This window comes from Cervus elaphus, chromosome 1 (genome assembly GCF_910594005.1).
Source record: "Cervus elaphus chromosome 1, mCerEla1.1, whole genome shotgun sequence".
NCBI classification, from domain to species: Eukaryota; Metazoa; Chordata; class Mammalia; order Artiodactyla; family Cervidae; genus Cervus; species Cervus elaphus.
In genome coordinates this window covers 57,461,508-57,487,040 of record NC_057815.1, presented here as the reverse complement: position 1 = coordinate 57,487,040, position 25,533 = coordinate 57,461,508, and the positions used below count along the sequence as shown (strand labels likewise).

General features: G+C 39.7%; 1 protein-coding gene across 4 annotated transcripts in view; it reads right to left on the bottom strand.

The window, feature by feature from the left end:
• Positions 1-25,533, bottom strand: part of RIC3 (RIC3 acetylcholine receptor chaperone) — a 63,548-nt gene that overhangs the window by 13,933 nt on the left and 24,082 nt on the right. For 2 of the 4 annotated variants that reach the window (XM_043903964.1, XM_043903947.1), the window contains exons 2-5: positions 14,236-14,462; positions 13,017-13,092; positions 10,724-10,817; positions 2,505-2,653 (exon numbers count right to left, since the gene is read on the bottom strand). In XM_043903964.1, the coding sequence (XP_043759899.1) occupies positions 2,505-2,653; positions 10,724-10,817; positions 13,017-13,092; positions 14,236-14,462 (546 nt within the window). Of the gene's footprint in view, positions 1-2,504; positions 2,654-10,723; positions 10,818-13,016; positions 13,155-14,235; positions 14,463-25,533 lie in introns of those variants that run through there. The other 2 variants (XM_043903957.1, XM_043903975.1) reach the window with 2 other exon arrangements.

Here is a 25,533-nt window from a genome sequence, read left to right as displayed (position 1 = left end):
AAATCACTGCAGATGGTGACTGCAGCCATGAAATTAAAAGACACTTACTCCTTGGAAGAAACGTTATGACTAACCTAGACAGCACATTAAAAAGCAGAGAGACATTACTTTGTCAACAAAGGTCCGTCTAGTCAAGGCTATGGCTTTTCCAGTAGTCATGTGTGGATGTAAGAGTAGGACTATAAAGAAAGTTGAGCACCGAAGAACTGATGCTTTTGAAGTGTGGTGTTGGAGAGGACTCTTGAGAGTCCCTTGGACTGCAAGGAGATCCAACCAGTCCATCCTAAAGGAGATCAGTCCTGGGTGTTCATTGGAAGGACTGATGTTGAAGCTGAAATTCCAATACTTTGGCCACCTGATGCGAAGAGCTGACTCATCTGAAAAGACCCTGATGCTGGGAAAGATTGAAGGCAGAAGCAGAAGGGGACGACAGAGGATGAGATGGTTAGATGGTATCAACGACTCAATGGACATGAGTTTGAGTAAACTCCGGGAGTTGGTGATGGACAGGGAGGCCTGGCATGCTGTGGTCCATGGGGTCACAAAGAGTCAGACACGACTGAGCGACTGAACTAAACTGAACATAACTGATTTTAAATTTATATGAAGGGCCCAACATTACAAAAATAATTTTGGAAAAAAACATAGTTGAAGAACTTGCCTTACCAGATTTCAAGACAATATAAAGACATTGTGATATTAGTATAAGTATAGACACAAAGATCAATGAAACAGAACAGAAAATCCAGAATACACCCACCTATACATGGTTAAATGATTTTTCCATTTTCCAAAAGGGAAGGGTTGGTTGATTTCCAACCAACACACCAAGATAATTAAATATAACAAAATAAACTGGAACAATAGAATATCAATATGGAAAAATATTAACCTCATCCTGATACTGCACACCATATATAAAAACTAAAAAACAGATCACGGGCCTAAAAGTAAGAGCTAAAACCATACAATTCTAGAAGAAGGCAGAAGACTTTGGTAACTTTGAGTAAGGCAAAGATTTCTTTTTTTTTTAAATTATTTTTTTTTTTATTAGTTGGAGGCTAATTACTTCACAACATTTCAGTGGGTTTTGTCATACATTGATATGAATCAGCCATAGATTTACACGTATTCCCCATCCCAATCCCCCCTCCCACCTCCCTCTCCACCCGATTCCTCTGGGTCTTCCCAGTAGGCAAAGATTTCTTAAAAGCTCACAAAGAGAGTGAATCATAAAAGAGAAAATGATAAACTAGACTTCATCAAAATGAAAAAAAAAAATTTCTGGTCTTTGAAAGATGCCACTAAGGAAATTAAAAGGCAAATCACAAATTAAGAGAAAATATTTGCACAATTCATAACTGACAACTTATATCTAGAACATAGAAGAAAACTCTTGCAACTCAGTAAGAATATAACCAATATAGTGCAAAGTTGGCAGCCCAAAAGTTTCTAAACTAGTGAATGGAGAAACAAACTATACCCAGACAACAGAACACTACTCTGCAATTAGAAGAAAGAACTACTAATACACTCAACACATGCAAAAGCATTACACTTAAATCAATGAAGCCAGAATACAAAAGAACATGTGCACCCAATGTTCATCACAGCACTGTTTACAATAGCCAGGACATGGAAGCAACCTAGATGCCCATCAGCAGATGAATGGATAAGGAAGCTGTGGTACATATACACCATGGAATATTACTCAGCCATTAAAAAGAATTCATTTGAATCATTCCTAATGAGATGGATGAAACTGGAGCCCATTATACAGAGTGAAGTAAGCCAGAAAGATAAAGAACATTACAGCATACTAACACATATATATGGAATTTAGAAAGATGGTAACGATAACCCTATATGCAAAACAGAAAAAGAGACACAGAAATACAGAACAGACTTTTGAACTCTGTGGGAGAATGTGAGGGTGGGATGTTTCAAAAGAACAGCATGTATACTATCTATGGTGAAACAGATCACCAGCCCAGGTGGGATGCATGAGACAAGTGCTCGGGCCTGGTGCACTGGGAAGACCCAGAGGAATCGGGTGGAGAGGGAGGTGGGAGGGGGGATCGGGATGGGGAATACATGTAAATCTATGGCTGATTCATATCAATGTATGACAAAACCCACTGAAATGTTGTGAAGTAATTAGCCTCCAACTAATAAAAAAAAAAAAAGAACATGTGCAGTATGACCCATTTATACAGAAAAGATAAAGCCAGAGGGACAGAGGTAGTTCAGTTGTTGCCAGGGCAGAAGGGGATTAGCAGCAAAGGGGATGGTAACTTTCTGCGATGATGGAAATATCATGGCTATTTCTTGACTGTGGTATGATTATACAACTCTACATATCTGCAAAACTTATCCAACCACACACTTAAAATTGATGAATTGTGTATATCTTATACCTCAGTAATAAAGCTGATTTTAAAAATTCTGTTAAGATCTCTTTTCTGGGCTGATGGTTAACAAAGAAAGAAGAAAACACTGTTTACCTTCCCAGTCCTCCATATAAGGGGCCTCCTCAGCTTCTTTCTCTGGAGTGGATCTATCAATGAATTTTCCTTCTTTCATGACCCTGGTGATTTCTCGGAGCTGATGCAGCAATCGTTTTTCTTGGTCAGAAGTCACAGTCTGTGCTCTGCTTAGAAAGAGCAGACAATCCAGCTAGTTAGTAGTAAATACTCCTAGGCAACGAACATAAACATGACTATGATCTGCCTGGACTCTAGAACTGGAAGTTCAATAGCAACAGATAATTACTCTAGGAATTGATTCTGGAACTGCATAGATGGGGACCAGAGATGTTAGTTCAATGTTTTGATTTTATAAATAGGAAAACTAAGGCCTAAAACAGAGCAAGTGATTGTCCGAGGTCCCAGAATGATTTAATGTCAGTTCTGGGACAAGACCCCAGATGTCTCAGCCTTCAGGTTCTTCCACAGTACACCTCACTGCCCCGATTCCCTATCCTCAAGTGATTTCACCATTACTTACATTACTCCATTTACTACAAGCCACTTTTCTCTGAAGAAATGTCATCAAAAGAAAATGTGCTGGACCACTTGCCTCAATGAGGGAAAAATATGCTACTAGGCCGACCCTAGAATTGCCAGGCTGAACCTCCTTGTGCAGAAATAAAGACATATCCTAAAATGTGAGAGCTGGATCATTCTGACAAATCATCTAGACCAAAGGAATTGGGGAAACTGAGGCCCAGGAGAGGAAATTATCTATTTATTCACATTGTTAGTTAGTGTCAGCACTCTACCTAAAACTAGTGTCCTAACTTGTAATAGCATTCGGTGCAATTCTTGAAGCACAGTGCTCAAGTTCCACAGTTTAGAAAACCTGGATGTGATCCCCTCATTCAGCTGTGTTGGCTCTGGGGAAATGCCTGCATGAGTAAGATGAGGCTCAAGGACAATATGTGACTATTTGAGAGGGAAGCGCTGCATCGTATTGACAGGCAGGCAAAGCCCTACTCAGAACACTGAGAATTGTCTGCTTTGGGACCAGTTTTATCTACTGGTTAACAGAGGCTATTTATTCTCTTAAAACCCCAAAGCACTCGAAGTCAATATAACACTCATGAAGATGAAAGAAATGATATATTCTGTACCAGCCTCATGGAGGTGTCATCAATCTTTCCCAGTCCCAAGCCTATGTTTCTTTTTACATTTAACCTACATTATGTTACCCTTAATGACTAACAGGGAAGAAGAAAAAACTGCTTCTCCTGTCAACATTAAGATGTTAACTGAGGCAACTGTAGGTGCAACATTTTTACAAATCTCAGTGGGAGGAAAATAAAACCCCAGGAGCTCCACTTTTTCTACAATAAATGGTCTCAAAGCTATGAACTGAGGAAAGCCTGTCTGTTCTACATGCATGTGAACAGCTGCTTGATACTTTCCATCAGCAGAGGAGTCCTGACTCATCTTAACTACTCATCTGTTCTATAACCCCTAACTCTTATTGTTATGACAACTCATTTTGTGGGAGGCTTCTGGGGTAGCTGGGTCACTCTTAGCTCAAAGAGCCTATGTAATTATCACAACATGTTGCACATGTTACTTCTCTGGACTATACTTAATACATCCTGAATTTTACTGAATGCAACAGTCTTGACTTTGTTTTCTAATTCATGGAAAATCAGAGCCCTTAATTAAAAGGGATATGGGTAGGCTAAGAAAAGCAGAAACAGAAGAGAGCAGCTTTCTTAGAGAATTCCAAACTAAAGTGTCCTCAAGTGTACTCAGGGTCTCTATCATGCATTAGGCAATTAATCATGGTCCACTTTACATCTTCTGAATTTATTGCAATAGCACTTTCATGGATTCCTCATTGTCTCAATTTGGTTTGATAATCCTGGATGTCAGAGATAAGTTCACTACAGTATAGGCACACTGCCATGAACATTTTAACTGCCCAATAAATGTGTTAGCTTGACTGGTCCCCACTTCCTCACCGTCCATTTTCTTCTACCTCCCTGAAATCTGGCTGCCACTCCATCATTTTACCAAACCTTGTGAAAATCAATGACCACTTTATTTTTTTCCCCCTTTTGTCACACAGCACACAGGACCTTATTTCCCCAACCAGGGATCAAACCTGTATTCACTACAATGGAAGCATGGAGTCCTAACCACTGAATCACTAGGGAATTCTCCAATGACGACTTTACTCTTAAGTCCAAAAGTCTTTTTATCACATTTCATTCTTCTTGACTTCTCTGTATTACGGCCCATCTTCTCCTTGAAATGTCCTCCTCTTACAATATGGTTTTCCTGAAGGCTCAATCCTAGGGCTCCTGTTTATCCACTCCTACAGGCATGTCCTGAGGAAGCAGAGCCAATTCACAGACTAAACCATCACTTCTACATACATGATGCTCAGACTCTACCTCTAATCTTGACTTCTTACACAAAGGCCAGTCTCATAACTCCAGTTACCTCCTGGGCATTTCCACTTGGAGGCCTTGTCACTATACTAAAGTTAATCTTAAATTCACCCTTTAAAACCATGTCTTAGTGGCCCAGGATCATTAGCAACTGCATGAACAGGTAAGCTAAGTGAGGTTGGCTATGGCTGATTCCAAGACGTTAGAAAAATAAAAGGTCAAGTTGGGAGATAACTCAGACCTTTGAATGCTTCAAAACTCCGAGAAGTCATCAAGTTCTGAATCCAAGAGTTACACAGAATGAAACAGTTTCTTACAACACCACTCAAATGAGAAAAGAACCCAGACCAGCAGAAGACTGCTGGCAATGGCCACATGACATAACATGCTTCAAGGATTTGGTAATCTTATCTTTTCCTCCTCTTACTCCCAGCCAAATGGACACTTCCAAACTTGTGTCCTTTGTTCTGACCACAATACCCCAATTTACTATTGCTGCTATATATCATACATGGACGTTCTGTTTATTTTTTTTTCTTTTCAAACATATTATTTTGTATTGGGGCAGAGCCGATTAACACTGTTGTGACAGTTTCAGGTGGACAGTGAAGGGACTCAGCTGTACATATATAATACACGGATGCTCTGATGTTTCTTCAACCATACTCAAAGCTGAACTCATGACTCATATTGCCAAGCCTTCTCTTCATTCTTCTGTGCTTTATCTTGGTTGATGCCACAATATTCCTACCAGTTTGGACTGTATTCTGGATTATCAGGGAGGACACAATGCATTTATGAAGGTCCTTAAAAGTAGAAGGGGGAGGCAGAAGAGGCTAAAGTCTCAACTCACTGTTGCTGGCTGTGAAAGTAGAGGCAAGAGTTCATGAGCCAAGGAATACGGGCAGCTTCTAAACTCTGAAAAAGGTGAGGAAAGATTTTACCCCAGAACCTCCAGAATGCAGGGAAAAGTCTGGCCTACACCTTGATTTTAGCCCAGTGTAGGACTTCTAACATACAGAACTGTAAGATAACCATGTATGTTGTTTTAAGGCATTAAGATCAGGTTAATTCATTACAGCAGCCACAGAAAACTAATACACACTCCTAGAGCACATCTTTTCTCTCTGAGATGCAGGGCCTTACAGAGAAAATAATACTTGCAAATGACAACCATAGAGGGTTGTACAAATCAAAAAAGTGCCAAAAATATTCCAATTGTTGCTGAAAATGTCTGCTTCAAAGTACTTTCTTTACATCCACCTCATTCAATCTTTTAACATGTGCAGACACTGTCAAATGTGCCGGCATTAGGAATGCAAGTCTGAATAATGAAAATTCCCTGTTCTCAAGGTTATAAGGCATTAAGGAAGACAGAAAAGTTAACAGAAGATAAGGAAGTAACATGATGCTTACAATATCCAGTAAACATAGGTGGCCTGGGAGCATGTAGGAGGAACACCTAACCAAGTTGTGGGTCCAGGGAAAGGCTCGCAGAGGAAATGATGACTAAGTTGAGACCTCTAAGACAATTAAGAAATAAGATAAGTGTCTGTGGGGAGGGGGTTGGGGGCAACAACCAAGCAGAGGGAAAAAGTATATGCAAAGTCCTAGAAGCAAAAATGCACAGGTACTTCAGAGGAAAAGCAAGTACTCAGTGTGGCTGGATCATAGACATGGAGAAAGAGCAATGGGGAAACATAAAGCAACTGAGGTTTGCAGAGCCCAGACTACGTAAGTCATGTAAAACATTCTACTCTTAATCAAAAGCAACAGGGACATAATAATGAAGGGTTGAAAGAGGTAATCCACTGGTTTGGAAAGCAGAAAGTGAAGCGAGGCAAATTAGAGGAAAAGAAAGCACATGAGATAGTTTTGACCTATGTCAAAAGTAAAGGCATTCTCAGGACTTCCCTGACAGTCCAAAGACTCCATAATCTCAATACAGGGGACCCAGATTCAATCCCTGGTCAGGGAACTAAGATCTTACATACCACACAACATGGACCAAAAAAAAAAAAAAAAAAAATTAAAAGACACCAATTTCTTTAAGGAAAAAAAGTTAAGGCATTCTCCATTTGCTCACTCATTCTTCCATTTCAACTAATACTTTTCTAAAGCCTACTACTGTCCTGTGCTAGGCACCAGGAATAAGAAGGATAATTCCTGCCCTGGTAGAGCTTAGAATGTTTTGCAGGGAGACACTTATTAACCAAGAAGAAATGACAGGACAGGTAATTAATGAGATATGAGAAGTTAAGAAAAGATGAATCAAAGATGACATTTAATTTCTCTTTTGGACAACTAAGTAGCTGGTGGAGCTGTTTGCTGAGATGGGGAACATTACAGGTAGAATAGGCTCATCTGTGGGTAGATGATGAGCTTTGTTTTGGATGTTCATTCAAAGGACATTTACTGTCTGATGAGGAAAAGAGCAGCTATCTATGTGACATGTCCTGTAGAACCCTGAATACAAAGATCAGGAAAGGAAGAGAAGGAAGTCAACAGGGAGCAGGTAGGATTTACTCTTCTACTATGGTAACTACAAATGCTTACCTCAAAAGTGACTATATACTCTTTCAATGGCAAGTATTTACTTAGTACCTGCTATGTGAACGCAGTGAACAGACAAGAGACTAAGCCTGTCCTCAAAGAGTTTATATCCCAACGATGCCTGCCAGAAATGTGTAGTCCCACATACATATTCAACATGCCTGCCAAAGTGTCTGCTGCCAGAGGTTGCACCCTCATGTCTCCTCTTGGGGCACTCCATGCTTCTAGGTAAATAATTACAGCTGCACATGCTGCTCCAGGAAGGAAATTCTGCTGATCACAAGGATGAAATAAGGACACTTCAATTCTGGTTTCCAGATCCTTTCCTTAGTCTTTGTGTCCCGGGACTAGAGAGTTTGCTTAAATCAGACATAACATGGCATAATACCAACCTTCTAGGAGGCCTAATTATTTTAAAACGTGTGCAGACTTATATTGCTCACAGGTGAAAGCTTTCTGAAGTTTCATTGGATAGTATTATAAGCTTTTCCCATATTCTTTCATAAGCACTAAAATAAAGTATTAGAAATGGCATATATTGGGAATTTTAAGCAAAATCTTACAATTACAGAGTGATATTATATAAAAGGACTTGGAAGGCTGCAAATGAACATGTCTTCTTTGTCTTAAATCCTCTCCTTGACCCCCAGAAGCCTGGCAATGTGACAAAATATTGATCTGATAGAAAAAGTACTCGGTTATTTTGGGCTCTTCTAATAACCCTAGAAGCACAGACTTGTAAAAGAACAAATGCTACAGAAACTAAGGTTAAAGGATTTAAGTATAAAAAAGACAAGAATATAAAACATGTAGCTACCTAGGCCTTGCAATTTTGAAGGTGTAAGACCCATAGGGCCAACCTATAAGGATAAAAGGTTTTAGATTAAGGAGTTTCAGAGAGAAAGTCACCTCCTGTGGACTGGAAAATGAGATCTGGGAAAGGGAGACACAAGCTATGCTCTCTTGAGTGAAAGGAGAGCTGATCCCTGGTTCCTGACAGGTACTGTGGAAATATTTTACACAATCGTTGCCATGTGGCAGTGCAATCCATGTGTTCTCAGAGAGTCCCCACTCCAGCATCTGACAAGGAGTAAATAATCTGAGCTAGGACCTACTGCCCCAGAAACAGTGATGTGGCACAACTCCATATGCAGTGGTGATGGCAGGGTGGTGGAGGAGACACACAACTCCTCTGCTTTTGCACATGAAATGTGGAGACACAATCCTGGCTGGCACAAAGAGGATAGACAGTAGTTAGGAATCACAGTACCACATCCCTAGCTTGGACAATGGACAGATGGGATGCATGGTAGCATTATGTGATCTGAGCTAAGGGAGTCTGAACAGCAGTGAGTAATATCTTCAGATATTATCTGAAAATATCTTCACGTAGTTTTTTATCCCAAGGCCCAGTAATTGGGTCTCCCAGGTGGGAGGCCCTGCCCACAGACACTCACCGATTGTTTTCTGACCCTTAGGTGTTGCCTAGGGCTTCAAACAGACCAGGCCAGGGTATGATATTTTCTGAGGCACAAGGGTCTATAAAAGTCTGGTACTTGCCTACCCAGACTGAGTGGTACAGGGCAAGGGCAGAAAAGGCCAGAAACATATAGATGCACAAACCAGTTTAGTGACATTCATATGAAACACTGAAATAGATAATGTACGTAAAGTATTTAGCTTAGAGCTTGGTTCTTAGTAAGTGCTAATAACACCAAATAGTATTACTCACTCACACAGATATATTCATGTAAAGATAAGAACACCTATCTTGACTGCTCTGGAGAAGGCCAGATGGTCACTTTGCTTTCTGGACCAAAAGAAGGTCAAGGGTGCTGGGCCCAGAGAGGCAGGGATCACTCTTATAAAGGTCACTTCAGCAGCAATGTAGACATTGCAGGGAAAAGCCAAACCAAGGGACTATAATTTGAAGATGTTTACTCTTTTTTTTTTTTTTTTTATTTTTCAGTGGGTTTTGTCATACATTGATATGAATCAGCCATAGATTTACCATTGCAACAAAAAGAATAAAATACTTAGGAGTATATCTACCTAAAGAAACAAAAGACCTATACATAGAAAACTATAAAACACTGATGAAAGAAATCAAAGAGGACACAAACAGATGGAGAAACATACCGTGTTCATGGATTGGAAGAATCAATATTGTCAAAATGGCTATTCTACCCAAAGCAATCTATAGATTCAATGCAATCCCTATCAAGCTACCAACGGTATTTTTCACAGAACTAGACCAAAGAATTTCACAATTTGTATGGAAATACAAAAAACCTCGAATAGCCAAAGTAATCTTGAGAAAGAAGAATGGAACTGGAGGAATCAACCTGCCTGACTTCAGACTCTACTACAAAGCCACAGATGTTTACTCTTTTCATATCCAGCCAAAGATGGGCAAGGCAGGAGCCAGAAAGCAGGGAAAAGAGTACGGAGCGCTAATAGCACCATGGATGGCAAACAGAAGGGGCCAAGGTAGAGCAGTTTTCTGAGGCAAAGACTCTACACTGAGCCCCTGGGTCTACAGGAGGGACCTTTCAAGACATCCTCCTGCATGGGACCTCCTGCATGCCATTCACCCCAGTTTCTACTCCATCCTTGTCAGAAGGCCTAGCGTGAACCGAATCCCTCTTTGTCCTCAATCTCACATTCTGGTTTCTCCTCTCTAGCCTTCCTACACCCGTGTTTTCTTAGTTGATGCCCACTTCCATTAACCCCCAAAGCCACCGTTTCAGATCCTCAGACAGCCTTGTAGCGAGAGGAGTGTGTCTTCACCGTGGGGCATCCTAAAGGGCTAGTTTGGCTCCCGACACCTACTTCACGCATCCAGTTCTGTTCTGGCACAGTCAATATAAAACAAATGCCTACTTTGAGCATACTTGGGCTCCTTGCATTTTGTCTCCAACAGAAAGCACAGTATTTAATAATCTTGTTTTACTTAAGATAATGCCATTTTTAGACAGCTAGGAAAATGACTTCCTTAAAACGCAGTCATTTTACCTTGTGGCATCCACTCACAAATTTACTCACTCTCACAATAATGTTGCACAACATAGAACATATACTCTTGAAAATGACACTTGAAAGTGTGAAAATGGAAATGTTAAATGAAATATGTAAATGACTAATATGATAACAATGATATAAAGTGAAAGCAAGTGGGCCAGAAATCAAAGAAAAATAAAATTTTGAATTAACTCTCTAAATGGGCAACAGTCTGATCCCTGTTATGTGAAAACATACCTCTCACCATTAGGCCCCACTCTGTTGATTAATTTTTCCATGGCTTCCTCTGTTTCCTTCAGTTTTTCTTGCAGTTGAACAAGCTCAAAATTGGCTGAAAAATAAGCATCAATCTGAGAACCATCATATACAACTCCTTAAGCTCTTTTCTGAAACACAGCTGGCTGTGACACTCTACAATAATCCAGGCTGGTCCCGAGACTCAGAGAAGAGACTGACAGTCTGCAGCTAATCCAATCAGTACACAAAGGGTACTGAGGTCTAGGTACCAAGATCTAAAGGACACACGTTTAGAAACTGATGAATAAATCACCCTCTCTTACACACAGAAACACAGCAGGACCCGCCAAAGAAACACCTACAAGTGAAAAACACAGCCTTACACAGTCAGCCAAGAAGAAATGAAGATAAACATCATCTTTTTAATTCAAATAATACTTGAGGATGAAGTACCAAATCTGGTAAAGGTCTTCAGAAAAGGTATTAAAGTCTTGAAATGAGCACTATTTCATCTGTACCTAAGATCTGAAAACATAACGAAGATGACAATTTAATTCTTCAAAAGGAAAATACTTGAACTAGGGCTGACACATTCCTGGCCCCAGGTTTCCTACTTCAGTCATCTGTGGTTGAACTGTGTAACCTTGCCCCCAGTCTTCTCAAGAAAGGTCAAAAGGAGCACATCTACTGAAACTAATGTTAAGGTCCTAAAAGTAAAATAAAAAAGTAAATCACTCAATCAGTACATGAAATAAACTTTAAAGCAATAGGAAAATAAAATGTTGTTCATGTCTTTCTGTTTCATATCTGAGCGTCATCCTACACAGATATATTTAGAGGGTCACTATAAAATATAACATTTCAAAGGCTTTTTAGTACTTTTATAACCTATTCTTCTGCATCCAATTAACATCTGTGCCACGTAAATGCTTGGGTTATTTTTATTTTGTGTATGATTCAAAATCGAAGTGGAAAAAATTGATACAACTGCTACTATATCATAAGACAGCTGCTCTTAGGAATTCATTTTATTTACTTCTTTCTGTTTTAAATGCATTATGTGACATTATGAATTTGCTACTCTTTAGCTCACAAATACTTTTTTAAAATTTTATGATGTGTTTACCATCACTTTTGGTTAGACACTATCTCAATTAAGAATACAGCAAGGATTGCAGTCACTTAAATCTGAATATTTAAGATTTCAGGATGCAGAAGCCACTGGGATATCTATTTTCACAGTGAATCCAGAGTAAATGCAAACAGCAACTATGGCTGAGGGCAGATGCTTTAGTGGTGCAGACTTTCTTCATTTTGATGATGTCTTTCTTTTAAAAAACCCCTGATGAGGCTTCAGTATCCACAGGATAGTTTGGCCTCCACGGCCGTCAACAATACAGCTTAACTGACCTACTCTTCATGCCTTCTTACGCACAGCTGCCCCATTTCAGGCTGTGTCTTACTCAAGCTCCCTATCAGGCCTCCTCCACAGCTAGACACGATTTCCCAGAAGGCTTTCACCACCTCCCTTTTTTCTAGGTAATAAACTTTTCACCAGTTATATTTTCCTAACATTCATCCTAGACTATAAATTCTCAGAGCGAGGAGCCATGCCATATACATTTCATTTTTCCAGAGAGCACAGAATATGCTAGTTGGTCCATAAATATTTGATGATCATGTTTCAAGAGTCAGAATATTAAACTCTATCCCTAGATCTAATAACTGACTTTGGCAACTGACTTGATCTCACTGCCTCAGTTTTCCTCTATGTGAAATAAAGATATTTGCTGCCAATACTCTGAAGTCTGGAAATGACAAGAAACCCGTCCTAAGTGTAAAATATGAATTTGTAATATATGTTAACAAAAAAATGAACTGACAGTTCTGTACTTTTCATAACAGTCTGTCCCTTAAAAGCCCAATATCAACATGGAAACTTTTGAGAATTCCCAGTGTGTGTGCGTTAGTCACTCAGTCGTGTCCGACTCTTTGCAACCCCAAGGACTACAGCCCATCTGTGGAATTCTCCAGGCAATAATACTGGAGTGGGTTGCCATTTCCTCCTCTAGGGGATCTTCCTGACTCAGGGATCGAACCTGGGTCTCCCCCACTGCAGGCAGATTCTCTACCATCTGAGCCACCAGGGAAGCCAGCTAAGGTAAAAACACCATCAGATTAAACTGGGACAACTTTTGAGAAATGCTTTTAAGGCATATCCACAGATTGTCACTCGGTTGCTTTACAGCTGTCTGACTCAATGAAACTTATGAAATACCGAAAGGGCACTTACTAATTTTCCTGTGGGTATTTCCAGGTGTGGCAGTAGGGCACTTCCGATCCTCTGGAGTACTTTTCCCCCTTGAGAGCTGAGAAGTGAAGGAGGTACAGCACATCAACAGCAGCTCAGAACCTCAAAGTCACGGAACCCCTCATATTAAATGGGAAAAAAAAAAGGTTGGGAGAAATCAAATCAAACAGCAACATTAGAGAAACATCTCAAAAAACAAAAGCCAACAGAAGGTTGCCAAGTAAAAAATTACTGAGGCACAAGAAAACACTCTCTTCACAAGTCATGTGCTTTGCCCGTGCTCACTGCAGACTCAACCTGGGCTGCCAGTAGGGCTGCTAGGCAGGGGAAAGTGACCTCGTACTCTAGTTAGGAGGCAAAGTGAATCTGCGTCCTCTGCCTGCAGTGCTAAGGCCCGTGGCCTGCCTAGGCATGGAACTTAATTAGGAGTCTACTTTCAAAAGGACCCAAATCATGTCTCCTCAGAGCTAGGAAATATCAGGCTTAGTTTCAGGGTGTGGCAGTTCTGTTTCAGGAGAATCACTACTATTAGGATTTCCCTGGTGGTTCAGATGGTAAGGGGCCCGCCTGCAATGCAGAAGACCCGGGTTCAATCCCTGGGTCAGGAAGATCCCCTGGAGAAGGAAATGGCAACCCACTCCAGTATTCTGGCCTGGAGAATTCCATGGACAGAGGAGCCTGGCAGACTATAGTCCATGGAGTCATACAGTCAGACACGACTGAGTGAATTACTACAACTGACGTGGTGTTGGCATGGTCACTACTTGGCCTCACAGTGATTGCCTGGAAATCACAACGCCAACCTTAATGATAAAGTTCTTCTTAGAACATCTTTAAGCCTTTACAGCTTGCAAAGATGCCCAGTCAAGAAAAAAACCAGGTAGGGCAGCAAGAGGGTAGGCTTTGAACTTTATTGCTCAATAGATTAGCAATTAGAAGGATCCAGATTCAAGCCCTGCTTCTACATTTTCAGTTGTGAATTCTGGGGCAAATTATTTGGGTTCTGAGTGAAGATTTTCTCATCTATGAAACTGAGATAACAGCTATCTTAAGTATCTTCTAAAGAACAGGCAAAATTTAAAGAGATGGTAGATTTGAAAAAGGGCTCCGAAATACAAAGGGTTTTAATGCTGACAATGATTCTTATTATGATGATAATAGATTTTCATTGATGTAATACAATCAGGATGATTCCACTTACCTTAAACAGAATGTACAGTATATATAAAAAAATTCCAAAACCATAGATGGGAATAATTTGCCCCATCAGGCCTCTTCCACCACTTCCTCCTCCAGCACCTCCGCCTGATCCCTTGGCCTTTGCAAAGGCTTCTGCGAGGTGAGACCTCTGGAAACGAGCCCCAGGGGTCTGGCCATCTGAGGGTGCCTGCTGCTGATGCATCATAGGTGGAAATCGACCCAACTTCCCTGAGAAAATAGATTAATCAGTCTTTATTTCTTCTACTATTTTAAATACAGCTATTTTGAAACACGTCACATACTGAGATACAAATAACAGAAGCCAACTCAAACAAGTTTAAGAAAAAACTGGAACTTAGATTATAAGGATATACAGGTATCACTAGAGTATCACACAGATAATAAATACTATGTGGCAATCTCTAGCTGTTCACCAAACCCATTTTCTCTTCCTTTTTTGGTCCACAGGTAGATGACATTTTTCAGCTTCCCATACTTAAATGTGGCCATGTGACTGAGCCCCAGGCAAAGCAATGTGAATGAGAGGTGCCAGCTCAAGGCCTGGTCTATACAACTTCTCATGTATTGAATTCTGTGTTCGTTTCCTTTCTTCAGGCTGGATGCTGACACCTAAGGAGGCATTTGGGAGTCAAGTGTTGAAAATGGCAGAGCCTCTATCAACCCAATTTCCTGAATAACTGTGTGGCACAGAGCCTTCCACTGTCGCCATCCCACCAACTTAGCACCATCTGGACCTGTTCATGTGAGTAAAAAATAAACTTCTATTGTGTTAAGGCCATGATATACTTTGGAGTCTATCTGTTAGAGCAGTTAGCCACTCCAACTAATACACGTAAGGAAATGCAATATACATAATTTTGGTCTCAGAAGAGAACACAACTGGAAATTGGAAAGCCATGGGGATTCAAGACAGCTCCTCTCACATTGTACCTCAATCATTCTCCCTCTCTGTGGGGCCAGAAGGCTTTTTTCCCTGTTACTTTGTTTTTTCTCTGTTACTTTGTTACTAGCTTCTCCTTGAACATGAAGATGTTCACCCCCCAAACCCTTCGATTTGCATGTCCTTCAAGGGGTCAGCAGAGATTGGTCATAATTCCAAATTCCCTGCAGGAAGATTTTGAGGGCTCAGCTTGGGTAGGTATGTGGCACTTTCTAATCAGCTGCAGCTGAGCAGACAGGATTCATGTGCTACAAACAGGGTCACAGGGGCTCATCTCTGTGGGTGGAAGAACAGGGCTTAGAGAAAGGAGCACACATCAATTTTCTCACGCTGTTTTCCTCCATTGAGGCAGCCAAACATTAACACCATCAAGCCTCCTCCAAGTCATAGGTGAGAAAGAAAGGAAGGACATCTCTTCAAAAGCCATGTAAACAGGCTTCTGTGGATAAATCAGTGACAGAAAAGACTAAGGAGCAGAAAGACTTCCTGATTCAGGCTCTGAGAATACAGACTATATGGTAAAAAAAATACTAGTGGATTTGATTTCAATAAAATGGTGGATTTCTGTTCAATAAAGAATACCATGAACAGGGTTAAGATAGATGACAGACAAGGAAAAGCTTTTGCAGCATCTAAACTTGACAAGGGATTAAACCTTTGGAATAGACAAGGAATTCCTACAATTTGATATGAACATCAGAAGAAGCCCAATAGAAAAACGCCCAAAAGATATGAGTAGGGAACTCACAGAAAGAGAAGCTCAAACGGTTAACAAGTATATTAAGAGATGATCAAAGTAAAACCAATAAGAAAAATACCAATTTAAACAATGAGATAGCACTATACCTATCAGAGGGGCTAAAATCAGAATGGTGGGTAATGGCAGGTACCGGCAAGATGTGGGAGGCAAGCACGCTTGTGCACTACAGGTAAGAGTGCAAATGGAGGCAGGCATTCTGTTAGGTGATATGGCCGTACTTAGCGATGTTAAGGGTATATCCTATGATCCAGTGATCCCACACTGATGGATAAGTTCCAAATTCCCAGATAAGGCTGTCTAAATCTGAATTCAAGCAATAGGCTTTATAGACCTGTGTGAGAATGTTCACTGTGATGATGTTGTAATAGGCAGCCTGAAGGAACTTTGATCTCCATAACTGTTAGAATGTAAAATCAAAATGGAATAGATACAAACATGGAATTCCATGTAGCTTTCAGAAAATACACTTTACATGAACCTACAGAAGCATGAACATATTTTTAAAAGCACAGCACTGAGCTAAACAATAAATAAGCAAATACCATGTGTAAGTTAAAGACACACCATAATTATACTACATATCTTTCAAACAAATATGTAGGCATAAGAACATAAAACAGACACATCAGAGTGGGCGCATGTGAATAGGAGAAACGAACAGGCATGTAGACTGAAGGTAAAGGATTAAAAAGAAAATAATGGAATAAGAAAGCAAGCTTGCAATGATGACGTTAGTCAGGTGTGATTAACTGAGGACTATCTTTAAGTCAACTTGCTGCTCCTGAGGTGAGAGAGAGGGGTAGGCAGGCAGAGAGTGAGACAGCGAGCCACTGGCCAGGAGCTGCCCACTGCTTTGTATCTTCTCTCAGACAAGCTCCACCCCAATAACCCTCTTTTCCCTCCTGTTAATGACTTTGGAGGACATGGAAACTGTGAGAAGAAATGCTTCTTTTTAAGAGGAGGTCAGCAACAGAAGCACAGCTTCAGACAACAGACGAAAGACAGCAGGTCACTGCCCCTCGTTCCGGGTGCGGTGCTCATGCGCACACTCGCTCAGTCGTGTCCGACTCTGAGACCCCATGGACTGTAGCCCGCTAGGCTCCTCTCTCCATGGGACTCTCCAGGCAAGAATCCTGGAGTGGGTTGCCATTTCCTCCTCCAGTTGATCTTCCCAACCCAGGGCCCGAACCCAGGTCTCCTGCATTGGCAGGTAGGTTCTTTACCACTGAGCCACCTGGCAAGTTTATTCTGGATGCTGGTGACTGTTTTGCTACTAAACTGTCAAGGATCTTAATAGCTTAAATGGTGACTACTAGCTTTAAGGCTATCATGCACTTTGAACAAATACTTAGCCAGCATCCCCAAAGCTAACCATCTTCTTGAGTGAATCTGATATATCTGGTGGTTAGTGTAGATTTACTATCTGTAGTAATATGTTGTTGAGTTCCATCTTACTGTACTGAGAACACCATTTTCAAAACTTGGCATAAAACAAAATATAAAAAATTAAAACCAAGTAATGGCACAAAAGGCATTATTTTGCATTTCTAAAATTGAAAAATGATGATGATGCTAAACATCACACATTTCCCTCCCCCCAAAACTTATATAGCTCCATCAACCAAGAAGATGTACTGGACAGTTATTATTACTCTATACTGTAGGTAGGAAAGGAGGAGAGCCATAAGTGAAACAGAAACAATGGTTCCCACATGAAGCAAGGCTTTTAAAAAGTAGTATACCCAAAACAAACAGCAAAAAATGAACAGAGTATCATGGATCTTATTACCAGACAAACTAAATGTTTAAGTACTGAAAAGGATGCCAAAAAAAAGGAAAGGAGTCAGATGGGCTCAATCACTGGCGGGAATGAGATTCAGAAGAGAAGAGGAGCAAAAGCACAGTAGGAGAAGAGGAGTGTGAGCAATGAGAAAAGGACGAGAACAAAGAAAGAATGAACAAGGCCAACTACCAAATCCTTTCAGGGAAGTAACAGGAGACAAGGAAAGCAAAGCACGTAGATTAAATGCTAACTTGTGTCACATGAATTTAATACTGTGGGTCTAGGATCAGGGAAGTGATTTAACAAGAAGGGTGTTTGAGGGGGATTATTCTAGCAGTTGAGTAAAGACCAAACACAGAAAGAAACCAGGGTCTAGAAAATCAGCAAGAAGACAGCTATACCTATAGAAAGGAAAGGATGGATCCAAGGGCTTTTACCTTATAATGATCTGCAGTATTTAACAATGAATGAGGGGGACAGTTAAGAAAATTCGAAGGTTGGTTTAAGATACCAAGAGAGAACAAAGAGGAAAACTGAGAGGGCTTATGGTTAGGGGAAGACTGAACACCTATTTTCACATGTTCAATTCTAGGTGTTTGTGGCACATCCAGAGGAAATATTTATTTGATTGTAGTTAGGCTTGAGAAGAAACTCTGAGCTATCTAAATGACATAGCTAATAAATAAAATTAAGTTGAGTGAACAGTCCCCATGCCAAAAAAAGGTGGAGGGATATGTGAAGTTATGTGCAAAAGGAGCAAGGAAAAAGAAAACCCTGAGCTGGTCAAAGGCAGCCAGAAGCAAACCAGTATCAGAAAAGTCAAAGGAGGATAGACATGAAAGCAACTGAGAAATCTAGAACAAACTGATAAAAGACTAATAATAGCTATCCCTGCTTTTAGACACAACGTATCCTTGGGAAAAGGATGGCCAGCATATGAAATCTTGACTGTCCATCTGTTTGGATAATAATGGCAGTAACAGAAATCAATATGATACAAAGGATCATAGAAACTTCAGAGTCAGAAGAAGCCTTAAAAGCCATTCAGTCTTTCAAAAAGCGCTATGAGGACAAGACATCCATAGAAAAGAATGAGTTGGACCCCCTGCCTCACACCACATGAAACTTCTAAAAATTAACTCAAAATAGAGACTTAAATATAAGAGCCAAAACCATAAAAGTCTTAGGAAAAAAACATAAACATAAATCTTTGTGACCTTAGATTAGGGAACATTTCCTTAGATATGCCTCCAAAAGCACAAGCAACCACGGAAAATTAAGTGGACTTCATCAAATATTAATGCTTTTGTACTGCAAAGGACACCATTAAAAAAAAGTGAAGACAATCCACTAAATGAAATAAAACATCATATCTCATAAAGGTCAAGTATTCAAATATATACGAAGAAGAAATGTAAAGTAAATAAATCTACAATCGGATACAACTTTATACCCACTAGGATGCTATAATCAAAAAGACAAGATAATAAAAAGGGTTGGTGAGGATGTGGAGAAAGGAACTATCATACTCAGCTGGATGGGAATGTAAAATAATGCAGTTGCTTTGAAAAATAGTCTGGCAGTTCCTCAAAAAGGTAAACAAAGTTTCCTTACGACCCAGCAATTCTACCCAGCCTCTTCAGGCTGCTGCTGCCAGAATGCCACCAAAATGTGCTTACACAAAAAATTATGTACAAATGTTTAAAGCCAGCATTATTCATAACAGTAAAATGTGCATCAACTGATTAATAAACAGATTTGCTATATCCATACAATGGAATCGTACTCAGCCATATAAAAGGAAAGAAGTACAGACACATGATACAGTATGCATGAACTTTGAAACCATAATGCTAGGTGAAGGAAAAAAAGTCAGTCATGCAAGACCACATATGATTCCATTAATATGAAATGTCCAGATTAGGCAAATCCATAGAGACAGAGTAGATTCATGGTTGCTTGGTGGAGAGAGGGAGGGAGGGTGCAGAGGGAGCAAAACAAAGTGACTGACTATTATTAAAAACCACTGATTGTGCAACACAGTACGTGAATTATATCTCAGTAAAGCTGAAATTTTTTAAAAGAGCCATCTAACCACCTATGTTCAATACCCTCAACTTCCCTTAAGCGGTGGTCCTGACTCTGCCAAATACCAAACAGAAAACTCAGTATGGCCCCCAGGAAGCCCATGCCACCTCTGTACAGCCGTGACTGTTAGATTTGTCTTCTTTATATTGAGTTAAAGGGTGAGTAACGGGAGGAAGAAAGGAAGTGTAATACAGGGGTTTAAAAAGCAACACTGAAGGATGTGGCCGGAAGTAGAGAAACATAATAAAATTGATTTTAAAGGAGATTACTGGTGTTTATGGGCTTCCCAGGGGGCGTTAGTGGTTAAAGAACTTGCCTGCCAATGCAGGAGACTTAAGAGACATGGGTTCAATCCCTGGGTCAGGAAGACCCCTGGAGGAGGACATGGCAACTTATTCCAGTATTCTTGTCTGGAGAATCCCCATGGACAGAGGAGCCTGGAGGGCTACAGTCCATAGTGTTGCACAGAATCGGACATGACTGAAGCGACTTAGTGTGCACAAACTGGCGATTACAATTAGAATCAAAGAAGCACTAAAAGGACTTCCCTGGTGGTCCAGTGGTTAAGACTCCCTGCTTCCATTATGAGGGGCACAGGTTTGATCCCTCGCTGGGGAGCTAAGACCCCTAGGAAAAAACACTGAAAAAGTAGAGAATACTATTTTCAAAGGCAGGAGGGGGAAATGACATCAATGGAAGAGATAAGCTAGATGGTAAAAACATATTTTATATCCCAGGAGAAATCTGTGCATTTTATATTCAATGTAACATTTTACATATTTACTACTGAACACTTAACAGTATGCCAGACACTGTGCCAGACACAGATTAAAATAAATAAAAAGAACTTCTGTATTTAAAGAGATTATAGACAAGAAGTATAGTTACAGCAACATGGTAACGTACCACAACTATCAAGTTCAATGGCTTTTACTCAATTCTCACTCGTAAGGTTCCTCTGCTACACAAGAAAACAATCACCACAGTCATTCAATAAATACTGGATTGATCTGAACAAATCTCTCAAACTTTCCTGCCTTAACATCCGTGGCATATCACTCTCCTGATCTTGGGCCACTGACTTGTCCGTCAACCTATTTCTTTCCATTTCTTTCACCTGTTCTTTAATCCTCTCTCCTCAAGATTCAGTTTCATCTTTTTTCCTTATTTTTTTTTCCTTTGGTAAATTCATTCATTCTCAAAGCATACATTATAATTTCCAAAATGTACAGGCTCTAGTTCTAACCTTTCCTCCAAGCTCTTACCTCTTATCTCTGAATCCCATTAGTACATGTCTTTTGGTGTGTCAATCAACTCAAAGCTATAAAATGAAACCCGTTTTCACCTTTCAAAACCTGCTCTCCTCCTGTATTTCTTTTCTTTGTAGAGTCAATTAAGCTTTGGATCTATATCCCCTGCCACCTGTAACCAAAGGTACACTTGGGATGGCAGGCTAAATTCAGAATGCTGAATCTGGAATAGATTTTTCCATAAAATTAACTGTTCTCAACAGGGAGTAACCTGACCTCTTGGATCTTGGTACCACCATATTTCTTAGAACTGAACAGCCCAGGATGCCTAAAAAGTCAATGGCAAGCAAACACTTGGAGATGTCTGGTTGAAATGATTTTTTAAGAAAAAAATTCAAAGAAAAGACCCCAAGTATACAAAAAAAACTATAGATGATAATACATGAGCACTTGTATTACTACCTACCACACACATGTTAACTGAAGCCCCTTGTGTCTCTTCCTTCCACCATCGCTGAGACAGCCACATCTCTGAATTTAGTTCTTATTATCAGAATGTATGCTTTTAGGCTTCACTATGCAAGTATACCCGGAGAAGGCAATGGCAACCCACTCCAGTACTCTTGCCTGGAGAATCCCAGGGACGGAGGAGCCTGGTGGGCTGCCGTCTATGGGGTCGCACAGAGTCGGACACGACTGAGCGACTTAGCAGCAGCAGCAAGCATACATCCATGAACAATATACAATATTGTCTGAGTATTCTAAAACTTTATATGATGAATGGATGGTGGTTGTGTAACACTGTGAGTGTACTTAATGCCTCTGAACAGTATACCTAATGGTTGAAATGATAAATGTCATGTATATTTTAACAATTAAAAAAACCTTTATATTACAGTATCACACTGTACTGATGTTTCTGCAACTCTCTTTTTTTGCTTTTTCTGGGTGAGGATTAATATTTTGACCTAGAAATGTAACCAGATTGATACACGTAGCTCTAGTTCATTCATTCACTCAAACTGCTTTATAGCATCTCCTTATATATCTATATCACAATTTTCCACTATTATAAATGTTACAAAATATTAAACATTACTTTACAGCTACAATATAGAAGAATTTTTGGATTTTTAAAGATTTGTGGATTTAAAGATTTGGTGGTTTACAATGTCATGTTAGTTTCAGATATACAGCACAGTGAATGAGTTTTATACATGTGTGTGTGTGTGTGTGTGTATATATATATAAAAACACATATATACACATACACTTTCATATTTTTCCCTTATAGGTTATTAAAAACTATTGAGTATAGTTTCACGTGCTATACAGTAGGTCCTTGTTGGTTATTTTATATACAGTAGTGTGCATATATTAATCTCATATATATAGCAATATATACACAATGAAATATTACTTGGCCATAAAAAAGAATGAAATAATGCCATTTATAGCAACATGGATAAACCTAGAGATTATCACACTAAGTGAAATAAGCTAGACAAAGACAAATATCATATGATATCAGTTATATATGGAATCTTTAAAAAAGATACAAATGAATTTATCTACAAAAGAGAAACTCAGACATAGAAAAATTTATGGTTACCAAAGGAGAAAGGGAGAAGGAGAGGGATAAATTAGGAAGCTGGGATTTGCGATTTAAAAAAAAAAATGCTTTAAAACAAACAGCTAGAGAGATCAGAACATTAAAGATGTTAGAACATTAAAATTGCAGACCTTCCGAAATAGAAAACAGCTGTGTTTCCTATCTCTATATGTACTTAAGTATTCTATAAAGTGGACTTGACTAAATCCCAATTGTTTATTGAAAGCTTTCCCCATATTTAGGTTTATTTAATTATTAAAATTTCACTTAGCAAATCATTTAAGCTTGACTAAAAACTTAATGGATTTTACAGAGTGAAGCTCTACTTTCCCTTGTTAATAACCAGCCCCACTGCTAAAAACAAAAACAGAAACTCTAGCACTGTTAACAAAGAGCTTTCTGAAAGCAACATTAAACCATCTGCAGCATTTCATTCTCAGGGCAAATAAATCAATAAAGAACTGGATGTGTTTATATTTCTGATTACCGCAATACAAGAAAGGGCTTAATGGCCAGTCCTTTAAGATATGAAAGCGTCTCCCTAAACACTGAGGACATTCTCGAGGCCATATTTAATTCAGCATTACTTAAGGTGGCAGCTCCAACAATAGCTGACTGTTTCTTTCTCACCAGTCTCCTCAGAGGGCCCATCTTGTCACATTTCCCTCCTTCCTAACTCTACTTTGCTGACCACTGTCTTAATGTTTTCTGCCTGTTTAATCAGATTTTCTTCTTCATCTCTTACCAACCTCTCCATTCCCAATTCATACTACATATAACTAAAGGAGATACTTGTGGGTCTAAGCTGCTTAGCATAGGGTCTGGTCCACATACTCAATACATGTTAACTATTACTCTTTGTTATCAGAGTAATCTTCCTGAAGCATAATTCTAACTAGTCTTGCCATATCTTTGATCAAAAGCTTTCAATGGTTCCCATTATCAACAAGAGACTGCATCGTGCAGGAGGAGGCAGAGGGAAGTAAAATGAGTACCACCATTTCAGTCAGAGATTCTCACTGTGCATCCAACATTTGAGCAGAGGTTAAACCAACCTTTCTAGAGCCAATTTTCATCATCTGTAAAATGGCTATCATGAGACCGACTTCTTGGAGTTGTTACAAGGGTTACAGATTAAATAAGACAACATATACAAAGCACCCAGCACACACAGTAGGTATTTAACAAATTCTGATCTTCCCTCCTTACAACCTGAACTCCTAAACAACCAAATCCCATAATCTAGCCCAAAAGTACTTCTTCACACTTCTTTCCCATTACATACTCCCGATTCAGCCAAACAAGACTTCTCACCAAGCTCTGAGCCTTCCTTCTGATTTCTTGCCTCTTAGCCTTTGCTTATTCCAATGGTTTTGCTTCTCCCTCCAACTTCACATACCTAAATCCAACCTATTCTAAGCCCAGGCCAAATGCTGCCGTTGTCCCTGAAGCATTTTCTCTTATCATCTCCATTGCTAAGAATACACTGTCTGAACTTCTTTAATTACACTTTTAACACCTGGCCTTATTCAAGAGTTATATTGAAATTATGTGTCTTATAGCTCCTACTTGAATGGACTGGAACAGAAATGGGTAACAACTCCCACTAAGTACCATTTCTGCTCAACTTTAGTTAGTGCTAATTGAAACCTACAAATCACATCTGAGAACAAGAAAAGATCTGGTGTTGCTACCAACTGGCCTGGCACTCACAGTTAGCTCTTGGTATTCTCTTAAATGTAGGCAATTTCAGACATCAACAGCAGACAAGGCCATTCTGTGACCATGACGGATCAAGGTAAAAAAAAAAAATAACATTCTGCAATCTGTCTGAACACACACAAAACATGAACACTGCCCAAAGAAATACATATATATATATATATATATATATATATATATATATATCTCAAACAGCCCCTATTCCTAGATGATGAGTGATTGCTGCCACTTTGTTAATTATAGCTATAGCTTTTCTATAGACTGCTATCTTTACGTAAACTCTACTAAGACACCCAGTCACAGAATTTGCCCTACTTTCTGACAGCACCCAATCCATAGCAAAGACCCACGTCCTTGAACCTTCTTAAAAATCACCTAACACAAGCCTCAATCTCTATAGTAAGACTTTCCTAACACTCTTCTTGCTGAGATACTGCGTGCTTCATCACGGTATACATCTTCCTTTGCTGAACAAGTAATAAATCCAATTTACTCAACTACAGGTGCACTCCTGGTGCCCTGGCTGGAGGATCAACTATGAACTTCTTGAATAAAAGTCTAGTATTTTCTTTATGCCTACAGGGCATGTTTTGGGTCTCACAAGCTGTACACTTTGTTGAACTGATCTGAATGACTTATACTATGACTGTTGGCCCTTTCTGGAATCTCAAGACCCAGCCCAGTCACTCTCAAGGCTAAACAATCACTTCATTATCCTGAGTGTTTTCAACTTCACAGTTTTGAGAAAAGAAAACAGCAGTCAGGGCGACTGATCAAGGTGCGCCACACCCACACACCTCTGAGTTTTTGAATTTAAAAAAGTGTCTAATTCACATGCATTCAGTCTCGCAAATTGTCTCCTCTCTTCTTTGTGTATGCTTTCAGAATAGATGTCTGATGTTTCCTTAGAAGAACAAATAAGTAAGGGACCAAAATAATTTGTATCAGGCACTTAAAATTATGTGTATATGTCAATGTTATATATGTACATAACATATGTATACACAAGATTAAGAATCAGTGAGTAGGACTCACTTGAGAACACGGGGACAAGAGGAGTCTGAACTCTTACAGAGAAACAGGGATCCTGAGGAGGGGATGGTAAGGAACCTTGTTTATAGGC